Consider the following 18334-nt stretch of genomic DNA (forward strand, 5'->3'; position numbering starts at 1 on the left):
TGGAAAAGGGGATGACCAGTGAGGTGGCAAATTTCTTGATGAGAAAATATTACTCAAGATAGGTAAGTCCAAAGCTGACTGTGAAGAGTTACAAAGAGATCTCACAAAACTGGGTGACCAGACAACAAAATGGCAGATGAACTTCAACGTTGATAAGTGCAAAGTAATGCACATCGGAAAACATAATCCCAACAACATATACAAAAGGATGGGATCTAAATTAGTTGTTACTGCTCAAGAAAGAGATCTTGGAGTCATCATGGATAGTTCTCGGAAAACATCCACTCAGTGTGCAGCGGCAGTCAAAAAAGCGAACAGAATGTTGGGAACCATTAGGGAAGGGATAGAAAACAGGACAGAAAATATCATAATACCTCTATATAAATCCATGGTATGCCCACACCTTGAATACTGTGTGCAGTTCTGATTGCCCCGTCTTAAAAAAAGATATATTAGAATTGGAAAAAGTACAGAGAAGGAAAACAAAAATGATTAGGGGTATGTATTAGCTTCCGTATGAGGAGAGATTAAAAAGACTGGGACCGTTCAGTTTAGGAAAGAAACAACTAAGGGAAGATATGATAACGGTCTATAAAATCATGACTGGTGTGGAGAAAGTGAATAAGGAAGTGTTTTTACCCCTTCACATAACACAAAAACCAGGGCTCGCCCAATGAAATTAATAGGCAGCGGGTTTAAAACAAACAGTAGGCAGTACTTCTTCACACAGCACACAGTCAACCTGTAGAACTCATTGCCAGGGGATGTTGCGAAGGCCAAAAGTGTAAGTGGGTTTTAAAAAGAATTAGATAAGTTCCTGGAGGATAGGTCCACCAGTGGCTATTAGCCAAGATGATCAGGGACGCAACTCCATACTCTGGGTGTCCCTGAACCTCTGACTGCCAGAACCTGGGACTGGACGACAGGGGATGGATCACATGATAATTCCCTGTTCTGTTCATTCCCTCTGCAGCACCTGGCACTGGCCACTGTCGACGACAGGATACTGGGCTAGCTGGACCACTGGTCTGAGCCAATATGGCCGTTCTTACATTCTTGTGTCACATGATTATCATGATGCCAAATGAGAGTTTAATAATGAAGGCAGAAGAGTGCTCGGATAACAAAGTTCTTTATTTGCTGGCCGGCAATAGGTGCTGCATGGACTGGCAGTCCTGGACATTAAAGACCCCAGCAAAACCAATGCAGCACTGACAGAGACGGGGCCAGCTTCTCCCTTGATGCCCTGCCAACCCCGTGACAGGAAGGACCCAACTCCAGGGGCAGGGAGTACGTCAGTCTCCAGGAGCTGGTCAGCCCTTGGCTTCTCTTATCCCACAAGGGAGTCCACTGGCCCCTACTGTGACGCCAATGATTGTGATGCGGATACAGGCTCCCTGGGCTGGGACTCCCATGCCAGGGGTGAATGAGCTCTGCTAACTTCTGATTACGCTTCTCTTTGCATCTCCATAGGCTTGCAGAGTCCCACCCCCACCCTCCCAGAAGCCTCCAAAATGCATAATTTCCTAGCACAATCCAGAGCTGATCCGCATACGCCAAACAAGGGGGAGGAGAAGTCCTGTGTTAGATGTCCACAGGATACCCAATCAAAGTGGCGGAAGAGGGCTCAGTGGAGGATCTCCCCCAGCCAGCACTCCATGCCGTCATCTGTCTCCTGCAACGCTGTCCCACGGGGGGTGGCGAGGCTCCTGGCTACGGCAGAGGTTCTGGCTCGTACTGCTTTTCCGTCGCCGTGTAAAAATCCTCGAGGACGGACTGCAGGTACTCAAAGGTGGGCCTGTCCTCTGGCTTGCCCCTCCAGCACCTCAGTATGATGGTGTAGAGTTCTCCAGGGCAACCGTCCGGGCACGGCATGCGATAGCCCCGCTCCAGGTTCCGAATGACCTCGGGGTTGGTCATGCCTAGAACAAAACACCCCCCCACCCTGAGCGTGAGTTCACCACAGATGGGCGTCTATGTGCCAGGAGAGGAGAGCACAGTTTTAAAGCTGCAGAGCGTCATGGCAGCTGCGGCGGCCACGCCCCACGCCCCAGGCTAGAGCTCAGCGGCTACTTGTTATTATTGACATGGTGGTAGCTCCTAGAAGCCCCAGCCAAGATCAGGACTACATGGCATTAGGCACAGGAGATGCCCCAGTAAACTCACCGTCAGGGTACATCTACACTGCAATCACCGGGTGTGACTGTCGCTCCTCTAGACACACCCAAGCTAGCTTCAGTCTCATTAGCTCGGGTCTTGGAGCAGTGATGCCACGGGCTTAATGGTGGGCTGGCCACCGGAGTAATTATCCAGGGTTCCAGGCGGGCGTGTACCGCCCATGCTGCTGGAACTTCACTGCTCCTGTATCTGAGCTAGCTGGATTCACTCTCGCTCGAGTCGAGCATCTCTGTCCAGCGTCCTCCTCCTGGACTTACCCGAGTCTGTTTAAGCCCTGTGTGCCAGGTCGAGGCCCCAGAGGGAGGTCTGCCTATAAAACCAATAAGGACCTCCCCCCTTAACAGAGGGGCGGAGTCAAAAGAACCCCGGGATCAACAAAATAATCAAACCAGGAAGGGGAGGGTGGTTAAAGGGTCAAAACAAGGGCCCCAGAGGAGGACGCAGAGCAGAGAAGCCTGGACAGCGCCCACTGCTCCAAGGAGGCGGAGGAAGCTACCCAGAGGAACTCTGCCTGGAGGCATAACAGAGCAATGAATGGTCACAGAGAACCCCACCCAGGTTCCTGCCCTTGGAGCAATGCCAGACAGCTTTCCCCCTCCATTCCCAGCACTTAGCTTCCAGCACCATCCCTTGGAGCCAGACAGCCATCTGTTTTCCTGGACCAGTCCCAGTCCTTAGCTTCCCTACAGAGTTTGCCAACAAGGACGCACCTAGGCTAAGCTGGCTGGTTTTGTGCCATAGACTGCTGCCCAGTGGGAACTGGATGGCAACCACCAAACACATTCCACATAGGCCACCAAACAGCCTACGCTTTGCGATGACTTTGTGGCTCTGATTCAGCAAAGCACTCAAGTACCTGAGTCGTTCCATCCATGGGGACTTAAATTTAAGCACCTATTGAAGTGCTTTGCTGACTCGGGGCCTTGGCAGGAGTCAAGCAAGTAACCTACTAGAGAGGTAAAAGGCTCCATATCTCATGGCTGATCCCCTGAGCAATAGTCCTCCTAACTTTTGGAGCAGAAGTTTCAGCAGGAATCATGATGCACTCCACAGTAAATGGGAGGGAAGGCTGTATTCTCAAGAGACCGTACCTGGATAAGGGGTCCTGCCGTAGGTTATAATTTCCGTTAGAAGAATCCCAAATGACCAGACGTCAGATTTGATTGTGAAAACCCCAAAGTTAATTGCCTCTGGCGCCGTCCATTTAATAGGGAATTTGGCACCTGTCAGGAAGAAATAAATTAAAGAAAGAACATTAATGTGGAGTGTCTTCCTGGATTCATACCATGCACCGGCTGCTCAAGCGTGCTGGTCTTCAGAAGGTCTTATCTGGATGCTGGGTACTGCCAATTGCATGCTAGGGCTGATACAGTCTTTGTTTAAAGTACAAAATGATTCATCATAGGATGGACCAGTTCCAGTCTTTTCCCTTCATTATAAGGCATCCTTATATTCTTATTATCCTACCCTATAATATTTTGCTCTCTCTGGTTCTACTTTAGAAAACAATGAATGACGTATAACCTTAAAAAGCAGGTGCAAATTAAGATAAAAAGGTCATCAACTACATCATAAATCACATGGAGCATGCAAACCACACATACATGATATGAACATTACAGAAAATGAGTAATGGCCAACAGAAGAAAAGAACAGCTTGTAATTACACTAAATAAAGTGAAAAGTTAAAAGGATCAAAAGGCTTAGAAGACCATTTTTTGTATCATCCATGGATTTAATAGATATTGGCTTTCAAAATACTTGCCATAAGTATCACTTCCTATAATAATATTTTAGAGATAGAACCCAGGATTTTCAGGACCAAAGCACAGGCTGCAACCACTTGTGCTAAAGGAATAATGTTATAAGCTGACAGCATTTGTAGGTTTTTACCTTCTCTATGGCCTAACCATTAATGGAGGGCATGGTGCATTCAGACAGTGATTAATATCTTTGTAATGATCTTCCTATCCTGAGTAGTCAGTGAAGCAAGAATCCATAATGGAGGCTAGGGGAGGCTAAGCCATGGGGGGGCTGAGAGCAGTGAGTGGGGGCATGGCCTCCCCCAGAAGAGGCAGGGCAGGGGGCTAGCCTCTCCAAGGGGAAGCTTCACTCGCCACCCATGCTAGAATCCAAGACCTTTATCACAAAAACACAAGCCTCTGCCACCTAAGGTAAAGGAGTAACTCCATTAGAGGCCAGCGGTAGTAGGATTTTATCTTTTATGCAGATCAGCCACTAGAGAGGGACACAGTATTTAGCCAGTGTGCTACAGAGGGTGTGGAGAAATATAAATATATGTAAATTTAAAAAATATATTTGAAAATCTGTCCCACCTTTATTTACCTGGAAAAAACTAAGTTCAGGGTTCTGTGTCTCCCCTAGCATCAGATCAGCATAAACCCACAATTCAGGTTTTATTAAGGACAAACAACCCTAATATAAACTAAATATTATAATGATTTTGAGGAAGACAGCATTTTTATTTAAACACCTCCCTGAAATCCTACCAACCCAAACACAACGGGCACAGTATCAAACATCAAACCCAACACAAAACATTTCAGTTGAAGTGAAACATTTTGCGGAGGGGGGCTTTTGAAATGTTCCTGTTTCGTTGCGAATCAAAAGACATCTCAAAATCTCAAAATCCTTTGCCAAACAGAATCGTCATCCTCCAGCCAGCTCTACGGGAGACCTAATGAAACTTAAAAAAAAGGTCTGTTTTGTTTCCCATATACTTTATAAAGCCTCGTAGCAAGCCGAAGGAATCTCTCTCGTAACCAACATCTCGGTAGCTGAAGAATACTATAGCTGAGTAAACTGTATTTTGCTGTGTGCCAGTCAGGTGTGGCTAGATAGATGAGTGAATTGAACCAACAAGCTCTATGCCCCTTTGGTGCCCACATTCTCTTAGTCCCACATATTACCATAGCAGCGCCCCAAACTGGGAGCTTTGTTCCGGGCACTGGCTCTATCAGCTGATTCAAAAAGCAGCTTCATATGAGCTGAGCCAGCTAGAAGTTGCTCTTTGTGTATCTTTTTATAGAGATGCTCCCCCACTCACAAGAACCACTAACAGAACCACAGCGCCGCTAGCCAGATATATCTCCAAACTTGGGGGGATGGGAGTTAAAAATCAAATTGTGTCAATTGTCCTTGGCTTTTGGTGTGGTCCCTGGCCACACCAAAACCCTGGATCAGAATGGAGGCTGTGCTTGAAATCTGGATCCACACCCAAATTTTGCAGTTCAAGTCCATTTCTTACTGTTTCATTGTATATTGCATCACTACGGCATGCAGATATAGGCAAAGTGTTCATTTCCCTGCAAAGACCTCAGTTCAGGGGTCAGTATTTCCCCTAGCATCAGGGAGGTTGAGTTTATCCAGTAGCAGGGCCAGAGATCTTAGCATGAATCCGTAGGATGCCCCTATATCTATGATATTCTACTCCATAAGAATGGCCATACTGGGTCAAACCAAAGGTCCATCTAGCCCAGTATCCTTTTTCCAACAGTGGCCAATGCCAGGTGCTCCATAGGGAATGAATAGAACAGGTAATCATCAAGTGATCCATCCCGTCGCCCATTCCCAGCTTCTGGCAAACAGAGGCTAGGGACACCATCCCTGCCCATCCTGGCTAATAGCCATTGATGGACCTATCCTCCATGAATTTATCTAGTTCTTTTTTGAACCCTGTTATAGTCTCCAACGTTAAATTCACGCTGTGTGGACGTGGAATTGTGTGAAGGAGAAATGCAAGCTGCAAATGTAACTGGACTTCTTCAGCTAGGTTCTTCCGTACAGCACCATGAGTGGAACCTACCTTCTTGGGCCAGGTACTCATTTTCTATTATCCTGGCCAGGCCAAAATCAGCAATTTTACAGCAGAGCGTCTCTGAGACAAGGATGTTGGCTGCTCTCAGGTCTCGGTGGATAGAGTTCATTCTCTCGATGTATGCCATTCCTTCTGCAACCTAGGAGAGCAGAAATGGCCACAGCGTTTACCACAAGAATATTCAAATAAGCCTCCTGATCCCTAGACATGAAAGATGGAAAAGACCTTGTCTGTCGCCTCCCTGATATAAGATTGTGCTGTTATTCCATGTATTATGGTAGCACCTACCGGCTCCAGCTGAGATTAGGGTCAGACTGCGCTCAGTGTACGTAGTAAGAGACAATCCCTGCCTCAAACAGTTTAGACAAGACATACAATGTGTGGCAGAAAGGAAGGGTTGTTCTTGCCATTTTACAGATGGGGAAACGAGGCACAGACAGATGACGAGACTTGGCCATGGGACATCTGTGGGAGAAGCAGAGACTAAGCCTAGATCTTCTGATTCCAAGGCTCAGCCACAAGACCATCTTTGATCCCCTACATCTTGGAGTTTTAGTTGAAAATATTGCAGATTAAATAAAAAAACTCGTCCCGTTTTTCAGTCACAGCCAGAGTAGTTTAAATCTAAGACGATCAACAGTAAATGATCATTAATAATCTCATCCATTCACCTCTTCTGTACAGTGTGGACTTGTGTTTTGTTTGCTTGTGCCTGGCACTGTATATGCCTCAGGAGGCAATGAAGCTCCTGCATGGACAGCCAAGGTAAGCATAAAACCCACAACTCACTGAGAGACCAATGGAAGCTGTATCCTAGAGCGTTAATATGCTGGGAATGTGTTAGCATTCTGAGCCCAGCCCCCGACCCTGCTCAAGTCCATCTTAGAAACACTCCCTGAATTGAGCTAACTTGTATATAATTTACTTATTACTCTTTTTGTTCCCTTGCTTCTGACAGCTGGTCTCTGTAGATACCAAGCTCCTTAGAGCAAGGGACCAGTGTTTGGGAAGCGTCTAACACATGATAAGCTCTCCTGTAAATAAGAATAATAGCAAGTTTTTGTGTTTGGGGGCTTTCATAGAATCATAGAATCATGGACTTTAAGGTCAGAAGGGACCATTATGATTGTCTGGTCTGACCTCCTGCACAACGCAGGCCACAGAATCTCACCCACCCACTCCTGTATCAACCCCCTAACCTATGTCTGAGCTACTGAAGTCCTCAAATCGTGGTTTAAAATTTCAAGGTGTAGAGAATCCTCCAGCAAGTGACTCATGCCCCACGCTGCAGAGGAAGGCAAAAAACCCCCAGGGCGTCTGCCAATCTGCCCTGGAGGAAAATTCCTTCCCGACTCCAAATATGGTGATCAGCTAAACCCTGAGCATGTGGGCAAGACTCACCAGCCAGACACCCAGAAAAGAATTCTCCGTAGTAACTCAGATCTCACCCCATCTAACATCCCATCACAGGCCATTGGGTATATTTACCGCTAATAGTCAAAGATCAATTAATTGCCAAAATTAGGCTTTGCAGAAGCAGGGAGCTTTGAAGGGGGATTTGAAAAGCGACAGGTTCAGCTTTAGCCCAGACACTAATCAGGACAATGAATGGATGAGAAGGCAAGAATGGCAAGAAGGCCTAGCACCAATTTGGGTTTTCACACGCCCTGAGGTTAGGGCATTACAATTTTCCACCCACTAAGATTCTCATCAGCTTCTTGCTTACATGTGGTTTTAAACAGGATACTAACATGTACTTTCCAAATATGTATTTCACCCTCTATCAACACCCTTCAAGCTTGAGTGCCGCTTGCCTCAGTGGAAAATGGAAGAATTGATGTCACTTCCTGTCCTGATGTTAATGAGATAGCACTAGACTCGATGGTTTCCTTTCAGCATGTGTGTGCATCCGAGTGTGTGTGTGTGAGACTGACCACAGGATGAATTCGGTGCACCCAAAACTTTCTAATTTTAACTACAGCTGATGCTATTGGCTGCAAATTGCGTCTGAAGGGTCAAGTTACCTTGGGACGTGACGTATTCAAAACACCACGAGTAAACATGTTGTGAAAAAGCATGAGTAGCTTTACATCAGCCCCATCCAGAAACAGCTAGTGATTAACTGAAGCCCAGCACTTGGGGTTTGGGCAGCTCAGGATCTGCATCAGGTCTGCAATGGCACAGGCGTGCGCCGCGTGAAGGGATGCAAAAAATCCCCGTGCAGCTCCTGCACTGGCTTGGCTAGCTGAAGCCTCCTTTAGGGGCACGTGATAGATTCGCTGTCTTCAGGCCACAAGATCCCAGCATTCTGTGGCCTGTGCTGAAATCCTCTGCCCTGTGCTATGCAGGAGGCCAGACTAGATGATCATAATGGTCCCTTCTAGGTTTAAAATCTACCAGTCTCTGCTATGCTGGGCACACACACAGCAAGCCCAGCCACTGGAATGCATTTTGTCAGCCCTTGTGCCTGGCCAGGGACATTCTCCGCTTTATACATGGGCCATAGGAGGGACCAGACTGTAGATTTATGAGGCTAACAGCGCATGCCCCCTACCTCCCTCTATTTGAAGATTAAACCAAAGATTCAGTAGTTTGAGATTCCTCTGCTTAACAAAGAACAGGGCCTGTGAATAGAAACAGACAGAGTTGCCCACTTGGCTGGGATTTTCACAGAAGCATCCCAAAGCATTCCTTCAGAAGCATCCCTCAGTGCTTTAGAGACACACGCTTGTGTAATGGCATGTATCAGTGTCATGCCTTTGGGCAGCAAGGAAAGGGTTAACGCAGGCCCAGCTGGGTTGAATGCCACTTCCGCCGCAAATTGGTTTGGAGCCCAGAGCACTGGAGTTCTGAGGGCAGCTGGACAGATGTTCTACCTGCAGGAAAGGGCCCCTGACTCCCATGCTAAGTGGCTGGGCCAGGAGTAAGAGGATGATCAGCATAAATATGCTGATTTGCTGGCAATTTGTTTGTTTCTTTGGAGGGGACTGATTAGAACAAGCCACTGTCATATTCCTTTGGGCTGGGCTACTGAAAGTCCCAATGGTGTCTTGTTAAACTAAGAATCCTTTCACTAGGGGGCAGTTTTAGATGGCTGGACCTCTTGCTGCTTGCAAGGGGAGGGACTCAAGATTCCTTCTTCGAATTCCAAGTCAAGGTTTGGCGAGAGTCTTAAAAGGGAAGGATCTTGCTTAGGGAGGGCTCTAGCAGAAGGTAGGCCTGTCTGGAGGTCATGACAGCCCCTTTAATCCCAGACTCTCAAAGTGCTTTGCAAGTGTTCTGCTGAGGTCAAGCATGGATGGAACAATGCACGCTGGGACCTGAGGTCACTGCAGTCCACACCACCACACTGAAGATAACCGTGTTGATGGCTTCACCGTGGAATTCTCTAGCCCACATTTGACCTGGGTCTGCACTTTGGTCTCTCCAGATTAGAGCTGGCTGAATTTTTTTTGATTAATAGTTTATTAGCAGAAAAATGCAGTTTTGGGTTGACCAAAACTATTTGTAAATTCGGGTTAAATTTGGTGGATAGCTTTGGTGGGGGGTTTTTTTCTGAAAAAGTTGGAATGTTTGGACATTTTCTAAATGAAACATTTCAACTTTTTGTTTTGAAACAACATTTCCTTTAGAAATTTAGCTAGCTTTAGTTGTAAAAAACAAAGAAAACAAACAAACGAAAGGGTAAAAAACACCCGGAAAAGAAACAAAATAGAATGAAAAAAAAAAAAAATTTCTGGTCAAACAAAACATTTTGTTCAACCTGAAATAAAATTTTGTCATTTGTTTGTTTGTTTCAGTAAGAAAAACCAAATTTTTTTGGGGTTGGGTCTATCAGCAACAATTCACCCCCGCCTCCCGCCCCGATATTTTGATTCGGTAGCTAAACTGAAAAAAAAAATTATTTGATCAGCTCTGCTCCTGATATGGCATTTTTCTCTCTCTTCCCTACAAACTCATTGGGCCAAATTCCCTGGTGTAACCCCCAAATGAAGTGAGTGGAGTTACCTGAGGGATAAATTTGGTCGGTGGTGTTTCTCTTCAGGAATTTAAAACTAACCACTGATTATTTCCTTCAAGTTATAAAAAATAGAAATAACTTCTAACCACGGAGTCTGCAGCTGCTCCCCTTAATCTATTACGGATATCAAAGTTTGGGCAGCAGACCAGATTTTATCACTAGTGAAGAGGAAAAGAACTGTTACACCGTTCACGGGAGGGATAAAAATAGCGAATAGGGCGGCTTCTTTAAGATATTTCAGTATTTTTGCTTCTGGGTAAAATGAAAAGCAGGTGCTTCTGCCGTGTCAGAAAGCACCTCCCCAGAAATGCACAATTCCAGGTATTTCATTCATTTAAAAACAAATATGAATTGTAGCTGGATTCCCTAGTACCTTGGAAAAGAGTAACTGAAAATGACTGTGAAGTTAGCCCATCACCACTAAAGAGAGGAATGGTGGCCATGTGGCTAAGGAATTGCATTGGGTGCCAGGAGCACTGGGTTCTAATCTCAGCTCTGAGCTTGGATGGCTCCTCAGTCAGGCTTTCTAAAATACTCAATGCCAGCCTAGCTCTTCTCCTGTTGAAATCAATGACATCATATTGATTCCACCAGGAGCAGTGTTAGGCCAGTGTTAAGTGCTTCTGAAAATCCCCAGCTCTGTGGGCAAGACCCTGCAGCTCAGTTCCCCCACCTGTATAAGGTGGTTAATATGCTTATGTACCTCCAAAGAGGTTGTGAAGCTACATTGGTTAATGTTTGCAAAAAAACACCTGGAGATCCTCAGATGGAGGACACAGTGGTCATATTACAACAATAAGCGCGGCCTAATGTTAATCCCCCTAACTATGTTGCCTCATCTTCAGAGGGGCTAAGCACCCATTACTCCCATCAAGTCCACCAGAATTGGAGGTGCTCAGCACCCCTGAAAACCAGATTCTCTTCTTGCCTGTGTCCCTACACATGGTAGATCACTGTCGCTCTAGAGCAGGACTTTCTCACACTAAGGCTGTCTGGAGAAAAGAGAAAAGACTTTTCTGCTCACTAAGCCAGGAAAGACTCTGCCTTCCGTATTATGCAGAGTGCTAAGAAAAGGGTCCCCATGTGAGGTGTGATGATGCTGATGATGGGCTAGCATTCGCATCAGTACTGCAGGTGAAGGGAGGAACCCCTGGCTATCACATCTGGAAGTTCACAGAGTCCTAGATTCTAAGGCCAGAAGGGACCATTTTGATCATCTAGTCTGATGTCCTGCATAGCCCAGACCACAGAACTTTCCTGAATTAATTCCTGCTTCAAGTCCAATAACTGTTACAAGGCTTTTAGAAAATATTCATTCTTGATTTTAAAATGACGAGTCATGGAAAATCCACCCACCCCGGCCCTTGGTAAGTTGCTCCAGTGGGCAATTACCCTCAATTTTTAAAAATACACTTTATTTCTAGTCTGAATTTGTCTAACCTCAACTTCCAGCCATTGGTTGTTGTTATACCTTTATCTGATAGACTAAAGAGCTCTCTATTATCACATTTCAATTCCCAGTATAAATATGTATAGACTGTGATCAAGTCACCCTTCAACCTTCTCTTGGATAAGCGAAATAGATTGAGCTCTTTGATTCCATCACTATAAGGAACATTTTCCAATCTTTTAATCATGTTCATGGCTCTTCTCTGAACCCTCTCCAATAATATGTATCCCCTTTGCGTCTGCAAACATGTCATCTTGGATAACATTGCACCATCTTCTCAACACTCATCCTGGTGTCTTTGACTACAGACCTGGGCTGACATGTCAATGAGTTTTGGGAGAGTTAGTTGGCTTCCATCATCCGTCTTCAAGAAATCCAGCAAGCACCCTGTAAAAGAGGAGACGCACAGTGTTCTCTAGATGATGTGATTTGAGTGAAAGTTACATATTAGGTCCACGTCCTTCTCTAGCTATTGTTATCCAACCTGTCTACAGCTTTTTTACTTCTGGGAAGATCTCAGGAACTTCACTGCCTCTATCAAGTGCACCAGAGTCAGAGTGAAAACACCCGCTTCCCTTCATATTTTGTACAGAGCTCTTTGCAAAGCCCATAGGATTCTTTATGCCACCCACTGATCAGCTGTTTGGTGGCAGGCAGGAAGCACTGGGGGTGGAGCGAGAGCGGGGTAGGCTCAGGGGAGGAGCGGGGCAGGAAGAGGTAGGGCGAGGGCAGGGCCTTGGGGAGGGGATGGAGCCTCAGGGCGGAGGAGGGCTGGAGCACCCACCCAGAAAAATGAAAGTCAGCACCTGGGGCATCGTCCCCTACGTTACCTGCTGCAGGCATGGGATTTTCACAAATCCTAAGCACTGGCCTAACCTTTGAAACTCAGCCAAAAATGTCTAAAGAATAAAGCCCGGGGAGGCTCTTTACCGTTGGACATGTACTCTGTCACAATATAGATTGGCTGTTTGGTGACTACTGCATGCAGCCGGACCAGTTTGTCGTGCTGGAGCATCTTCATCAAGTTTGCCTCAGCCAGGAAGGCATCGGGAGGCATGGAGCCCTCCTTTAGGGTCTTCACAGCCACCTTCACACTGTTCTTATAATAGCCTGCAGCAAAAGAGAAAGGAGGGTCCAACGGTTAAGGTGCTAGCCTGGGATTTAGGAGAAACAGGTTCAATTCTCTGCCACAGCTTTCCTGTGTGAGGAGCAAGTCAATGGAAGTTTGGAGCCTCACTACCTCTGAAGCTCCGTGGCTCAGTTTCCCCATCTGTACAATGGGATAATAGGCCTTCCCTAGCTCACAGGAGTGTTATGAGAGTAAATACATTAAACATTACGAGATGCTCAGTTACTTCATAGACTTTAAGGTCAGAACAGACCATCATGATTATCTGGTCTGACTTCCTGCACATTGCAGGTTACAGAACCTCACCCATCCATTCCTGTAATACACCGTGTAATCGCTGGCTCATTACTGAAGTCCTCAAATCATGGTTTAAAGACTTCAAGTTACAGAGAATCCACCATTTACACTCGTTTAAACTTGCAAGTGACCATGACCCATGCTGCTGACATGTTGCAGAGGAAGGCAAAAAACCCCAGGGTCTCAGCCAATCTAACCTGGGAGAAAATTCCTTCCCGATCAGTAAGACCCTGAACATGTGGGCAAGACCCACCAGGCAGATACCTGGGAAATAATTCTCTTTAGTTACTTGGAGCCCTCCGCATCTAGTGTCCCATCTTCAGTAAGGTGCGGGAGGTGGGGGGGGTCATCTACCTTAGACAGAAAACTAACAGCAAGAACCCTTTGATGTGATGGTCTGGTCTTCCTGTTACCGTGTGAAATAACTAAACATACCAATCCATGTGCTAAGCACTACGGTATCTACCACAGGGAACAACCCTGCCTGAGGGAACACTGAACTCAATGGGACCAGTGGATGGGCTCCTTCCAAGATCGCGGAAGCCTCAGAAGGAAGTGGAGAGGACCCATCTCCTCTGAGAGGGTCTCTGTGTAGTAGGGTTGCCAACTTTGGTTGGATGAATTCCTGGAGGTTTCATCACATGTCAGTATCTTTAATTCAGGATTAGTCTTTAATTCCTGGAGACTGTCTCCAGGACAATCCTGAAGGCGTTGGCAACCCTACTGTGTAGAGGTTCCAGGAAGGTGTGGTGGAGAGTGGAGGCAGCTGGGTACGCACTAGGAACTGGGGAAACAGACTGTAGCGCACTGGTGGGGGGGGTGCTGGAGTGGTGGAGAGGATGGCCCATATTAGCACTGTTTTCAGCCAGTCTGTAAGAAAGCTTGGGGAATTCATGCCTCCGGGGAGTAGGTAACCTTGGAAGAGGTTTGGAGGCTATTCCAGAGGGTGGTGTCTTCAGAATGGAAGAGGCAGGGGATCCAGGCCGCGTTTCTGTGGCTCCCTTTTCCATGCTGGGGATGGGGAGGGAAGGAGCCCTTGAGGGTTCTGCTCTGGAGGAGATGAGCCGTAAAGCACTGGGTGGTGTGAGGTTATTGAGTTCCTGGTGAGAGGAATCAGGAATGTTCCCTGGGAAGGAGACAGACCAGAGCCTCCAGTCTACTCCCCTTCCCCCGGCAATGCGGGATCACCCCCGTGGCAGCGGTTCTCAACCAGGTGTCAGGTTTCAGGGAGGCCGCCAAGCCGGGCCGGCATTAGACTCGCTAGGGCCCAGGGTAGAAAGCTGAAGCCCACTGCATGATGCTGAAGCCTCGGGCCCCGAGCCCCGCCCCCTGGGGAAGAAGCTGAAGCCTGAGCAATGTAGCGTCATGGGGGCCCCTCTGGCGTGGAGCCCCAGGCGATTGCCTTGCTTGCTAACACCAGCCCTGGCTTTTATATGCAGAAAACCAGTTGTTGTGGCACAGGTGGGCTCAGGAGTTTTTATAGCCTGTTGGGATGGGCCTCAGAAAGAAAAAGGTTGAGAACCCTGCCCTATGGCATATTCTCAGGACCTTTCTGCAGTCTGGTTTTAAGTCACTTGAACAATGTGGCTTCCACCACTTCCCTTGAGACGGCTCCCCAGCTTACCAGACCCCCACTGCTAGGAAATGTTCTCCTCATATACGGCCTTCATGTCCTTTGCCGTGTCATCCCATTTCTCAGCTATCTAGCTATGCCCCTCACCGTGGTATCTGAATCCGTAATGAAAGGAGCTGGGACTTTGCACACGCGGTCAAGTCTTCTGCATTGTGCTGGCCACAACTGCAATTCCTGCACTCTCCAGGGAGCAATCAACCACAAAGGGGTGGAAGAGGAGGAGGAGTTAAGCTCCAGCTCCTTTCCACCCTGACCAGCCATGTGTAGGAGCACAAGTTGCATCCTTTGAAGGGAGATGCATGGTCCCTGTATCTTAGGTAGGTATAGTGTCCCTCAAGGCACACAGCCTCCTGCTACTCACCCCCCGCCTCCCCAAGCCGGGCTGTAACAGATGGCAATTTCCTGCAATATCCGGAATGAACTTTCCTGAATTAGGTTTTACCTTATTGAATTAGGTTTCCTACCTTTGGAGTCCATTGTATTAAACATGCAATTGTTTGTGTGTTATTGTAGGACTGTAATGTAAATGTTAGGAACTTCAAAGAACTGTTTGGGACAGTACGTGTTAAGTGGGATTCCTAGGAGGTACTTGGGAGGCCTTTTGAAGCTACACCTGGGGGAGAAAAATGACCTGTTCCTGGAAATTCCCAATCAAAGACCCCTGAACTGTATCAAGGGCAGACTACACTTTTCAGGAGGGGGCTAGTTCTAGGCTGAGGCTATTAGGAACCCGTTTTCTGGGTGGTTTGAAGGATTCTCCTGCCAGAACCCATGTTGGAGACCACTGGGGCAGGGCAGAGGGATCTCTGGTAAGCTTATTAGCATACATGTAGGTGCTTTTATTGTTTTAATGTGTTTTCTCTGTAATGGTTTTACCCTAAGAATAAAATAGGCTTGGATAGGAAGTGGTGGGTGGCAACTTACAATTGTTGACAATCACTCTGTTATTAGTCTCTGAAAAGAAAGCATGCAGGCCTGTTTCGGCAGCCTGTCTTTTGCTGGGAATAACACGGGGAAGGCAGGGAACTCTTTAGGGTGGACATTTCCCAGTCAGGAGGGACAGAGATATCTCCTCCCCCCGGGAAAGGCAATGGCTAGGGGGCCAGAAACTTGGGAGTGGGTGCCCTTGCTGAAACACTAAGGGAAGACACAGGTGCAGTTGTCTTACACCTGTGGCAAAAGCTGTGCTTTAAAGCCCCAATACAGCCCTAAAGAAGCACAGTTGAATGGGCTGCATAATTCCCACCCCTCCCCCACCACGAGCAGCGGGCTGGGTCCTAGCAAGGTCCCGCACCCGTGACAATTCTGAGAAAACAAGGTTTTCCCTTTTCCTGTGGGCCATGTGTAGTGACCAGGGCTGACCCTGCTGGGCCTGGAGAGCGCTGTACTTACCCATCCATACTTCTCCAAACTGTCCCGCACCAAGTTTCTTCACAAGCTTCAGAGACTCCCGTGGGATTTCCCATTCGTCCCGTGCCCAGGGCCTCTGGGGAACCAGGGATGTGCACGGAGTGGTCAGCCTCTGGCACAGACCATCCCCTTTGTCTGCGTATTCAGAGAAAACCTGTCAGCTTGTCGGTAAAGGGCCAAACCCTCCGCCCAGCCTCCAGCCTGAGTTGCCGGGCTGGAGACATGCAGAGGGTAATTCTCCTCCTCCTCAGCATGTGGAATGGCCACTCCACACAAGCTGCTTCAGCCCCAGAGCTCTGAGCACCCCAGGAGCGGGGTCTGGAGGACCCATGCAATGGCAGATCCCCTAGTGCCGCCCTTTCCCCAGCCGGCTCGTGCCCCAGTGCATCACAGTGGTTGCACCCTCCCCCCGAACGCCTCTCTCCAGAATCCAGTCTCTCCACACACCCCTTCCCCCGCGGAGCCTCCATGGTCCCTGCCGTGCCTTGTGGAGCTCGCTGTGCCCCTAGAAGGGGTGGTTTTGCTCATGCGCACGTCCAATTTGGGATGGCCACTTTGCTTACGGCTGTGGGGGGAGTTACCGGCAGGGGCTGCCCGACTCACTTCGAATATCTGCATTTCCGCTGCACCCCAACCCAGTGCTAGCCTAGAGCAGGCGTTTCATGCCCACCCTGCATCCACTTCCCCATTCCCCATACTGCCACCTATTACAGGTATTGCTCCACATGCAGTCGCTGCTCAATGGGCATGCGACTGATGGATAACCCCCATCTGGCCATGAGGCACAAGACCATGTGGCCTCCTCATGCCAGCAATCTCAAATGCTATGACAGACGGCCCTGTATGGGGACATGGGTGGCTTACTGCTGTAATGCTGGACTAGGTGGTGCAGCGAGGAAAAGGTGATCCTGGGGGAGATGTAGTATCCCCCGCCGTCTAAGGAGCGGATCCTGTAGTGTTTGATGATGTCGCCTTGAGCAGAGGTGCTGTCTCTCACGGACAGTGAAAAGGCATCTGGGGAACAAGCAGAAGAAACCACACTTACTGGCCTGGCTGGCACTGTCTGAGACAGACCTGATGGCTTTCGTCTTCCTTCAGTAGCCCCGTATCTGTAATGGGATACAGCCCCTCTCACAGACAGGTGAGTCTATGCTGGGAATATTCAGGTGCAGGGCACGCTACACTGCTGCCCCCCCATCCATCTTCCATCTTGGTGAGATCCGGGCACCTGTCCTTTTAGCCATACCACATTTCATAGGGACATAGCATTTACCAGTTTGGATCTAGCTTTTGGTCCATGAGGTCCAGCAACCCCATGGAGGACACTAGACGCTTCCAAGCATGTGTGTCTGTGGGTGCAACGAATGTCACGGAACTCTATTCCGTCCCTGACGAGCAATCAGCATAGACTAAGGAACCTGATATTTCATGGCCATTAGGAACCTTGGCTTGCATTGCTCTGAATGCTAATGGCCCAGCTCTCTTTGAAATCCCACCATGAAGATTTGTTTTGTCATGAAGGCACTGGAGTGATGCGCAGGAGAATGGGTTTCAGCTCCCGGCTCTATCACATGTACCCTTCGCAATCTTGGAAAAGTCACTTAGTCTCTCTCTATGCCTCAGTTCCCCATCTGTAAAAGGCAACAGAGGGTCCTGTGGCACCTTTAAGACTAACAGAAGTATTGGGAGCATAAGCTTTCATGGGTAAGAACCTCACTTCTTCAGATGCAAGGAATGGAAATCTCCAGAGGCAGGTATATCTTATGCTTCCTTTCGCCTACCCCTTGTCTGTCTGTGTAGACCGTATGCTTCTTGAGTATGTCTTCACTGCAAGCCGAGGTGTGACTGCAACATGGGTAGACACTCAACCTAGCTTTGGTCTAGCTCGCTCGAATAACAATAGCAATGAAACTGCAGCAGCCAGCCTGGGACCCGGAGTATGTACGCGAGTGGCTAGCCCGTGCTGCCGTCACACCCCTAGCTGCAGTGTTGACATACCCTTTGGAGCTGGGACGATAGAGTTGACATATAATAATGAGGATACAACATGATCCCACCAAGATATCACATGATTAAACATTGCCAAGGAAGTGTTATCACCGTGGTGATAAGCAACAAAGAGTCCTGTGGCACCTTATAGACTAACAAATGTATTGAAGCATAAGCTTTCGTGGGTGAATACCCACTTCAACAGATGCGTCTGACAAAGTGGGTATTCACCCATGAAAGCTTATGCTCCAATACATTTGTTAGTCTATAAGGTGCCACAGGACTCTTTGTTGCTTTTTACAGATCCAGACTAACACGGCTACCCCTCTGATACTTGACACACTGGTGATGACCATCTCAGTATCTGGCAAAGCACCTCAGTCCTGACA

The 18334-nt window shown here is 47.8% G+C and overlaps 1 protein-coding gene across 2 annotated transcripts in view; it reads right to left on the minus strand.

Moving 5' to 3' along the window:
* Positions 1-1118: 1118 nt before the first annotated feature.
* Positions 1119-18334, minus strand: part of BLK (BLK proto-oncogene, Src family tyrosine kinase) — a 71961-nt gene continuing 54745 nt past the window's right edge. Inside the window, exons 7-13 of one of the 2 annotated variants that reach the window (XM_034766712.1) lie at positions 16821-16970; positions 15939-16091; positions 12418-12597; positions 11798-11874; positions 6005-6155; positions 3270-3401; positions 1119-1922 (exon numbers count right to left, since the gene is read on the minus strand). In XM_034766712.1, the coding sequence (XP_034622603.1) occupies positions 1714-1922; positions 3270-3401; positions 6005-6155; positions 11798-11874; positions 12418-12597; positions 15939-16091; positions 16821-16970 (1052 nt within the window). In that variant the 3' untranslated portion in view covers positions 1119-1713. The remainder of the gene's footprint in view (positions 1923-3269; positions 3402-6004; positions 6156-11797; positions 11875-12417; positions 12598-15938; positions 16092-16820; positions 16971-18334) is intronic. The other variant, XM_034766710.1, reaches the window with a different exon arrangement.

This window comes from Trachemys scripta, chromosome 3, assembly GCF_013100865.1.
Source record: "Trachemys scripta elegans isolate TJP31775 chromosome 3, CAS_Tse_1.0, whole genome shotgun sequence".
NCBI classification, from domain to species: Eukaryota; Metazoa; Chordata; order Testudines; family Emydidae; genus Trachemys; species Trachemys scripta.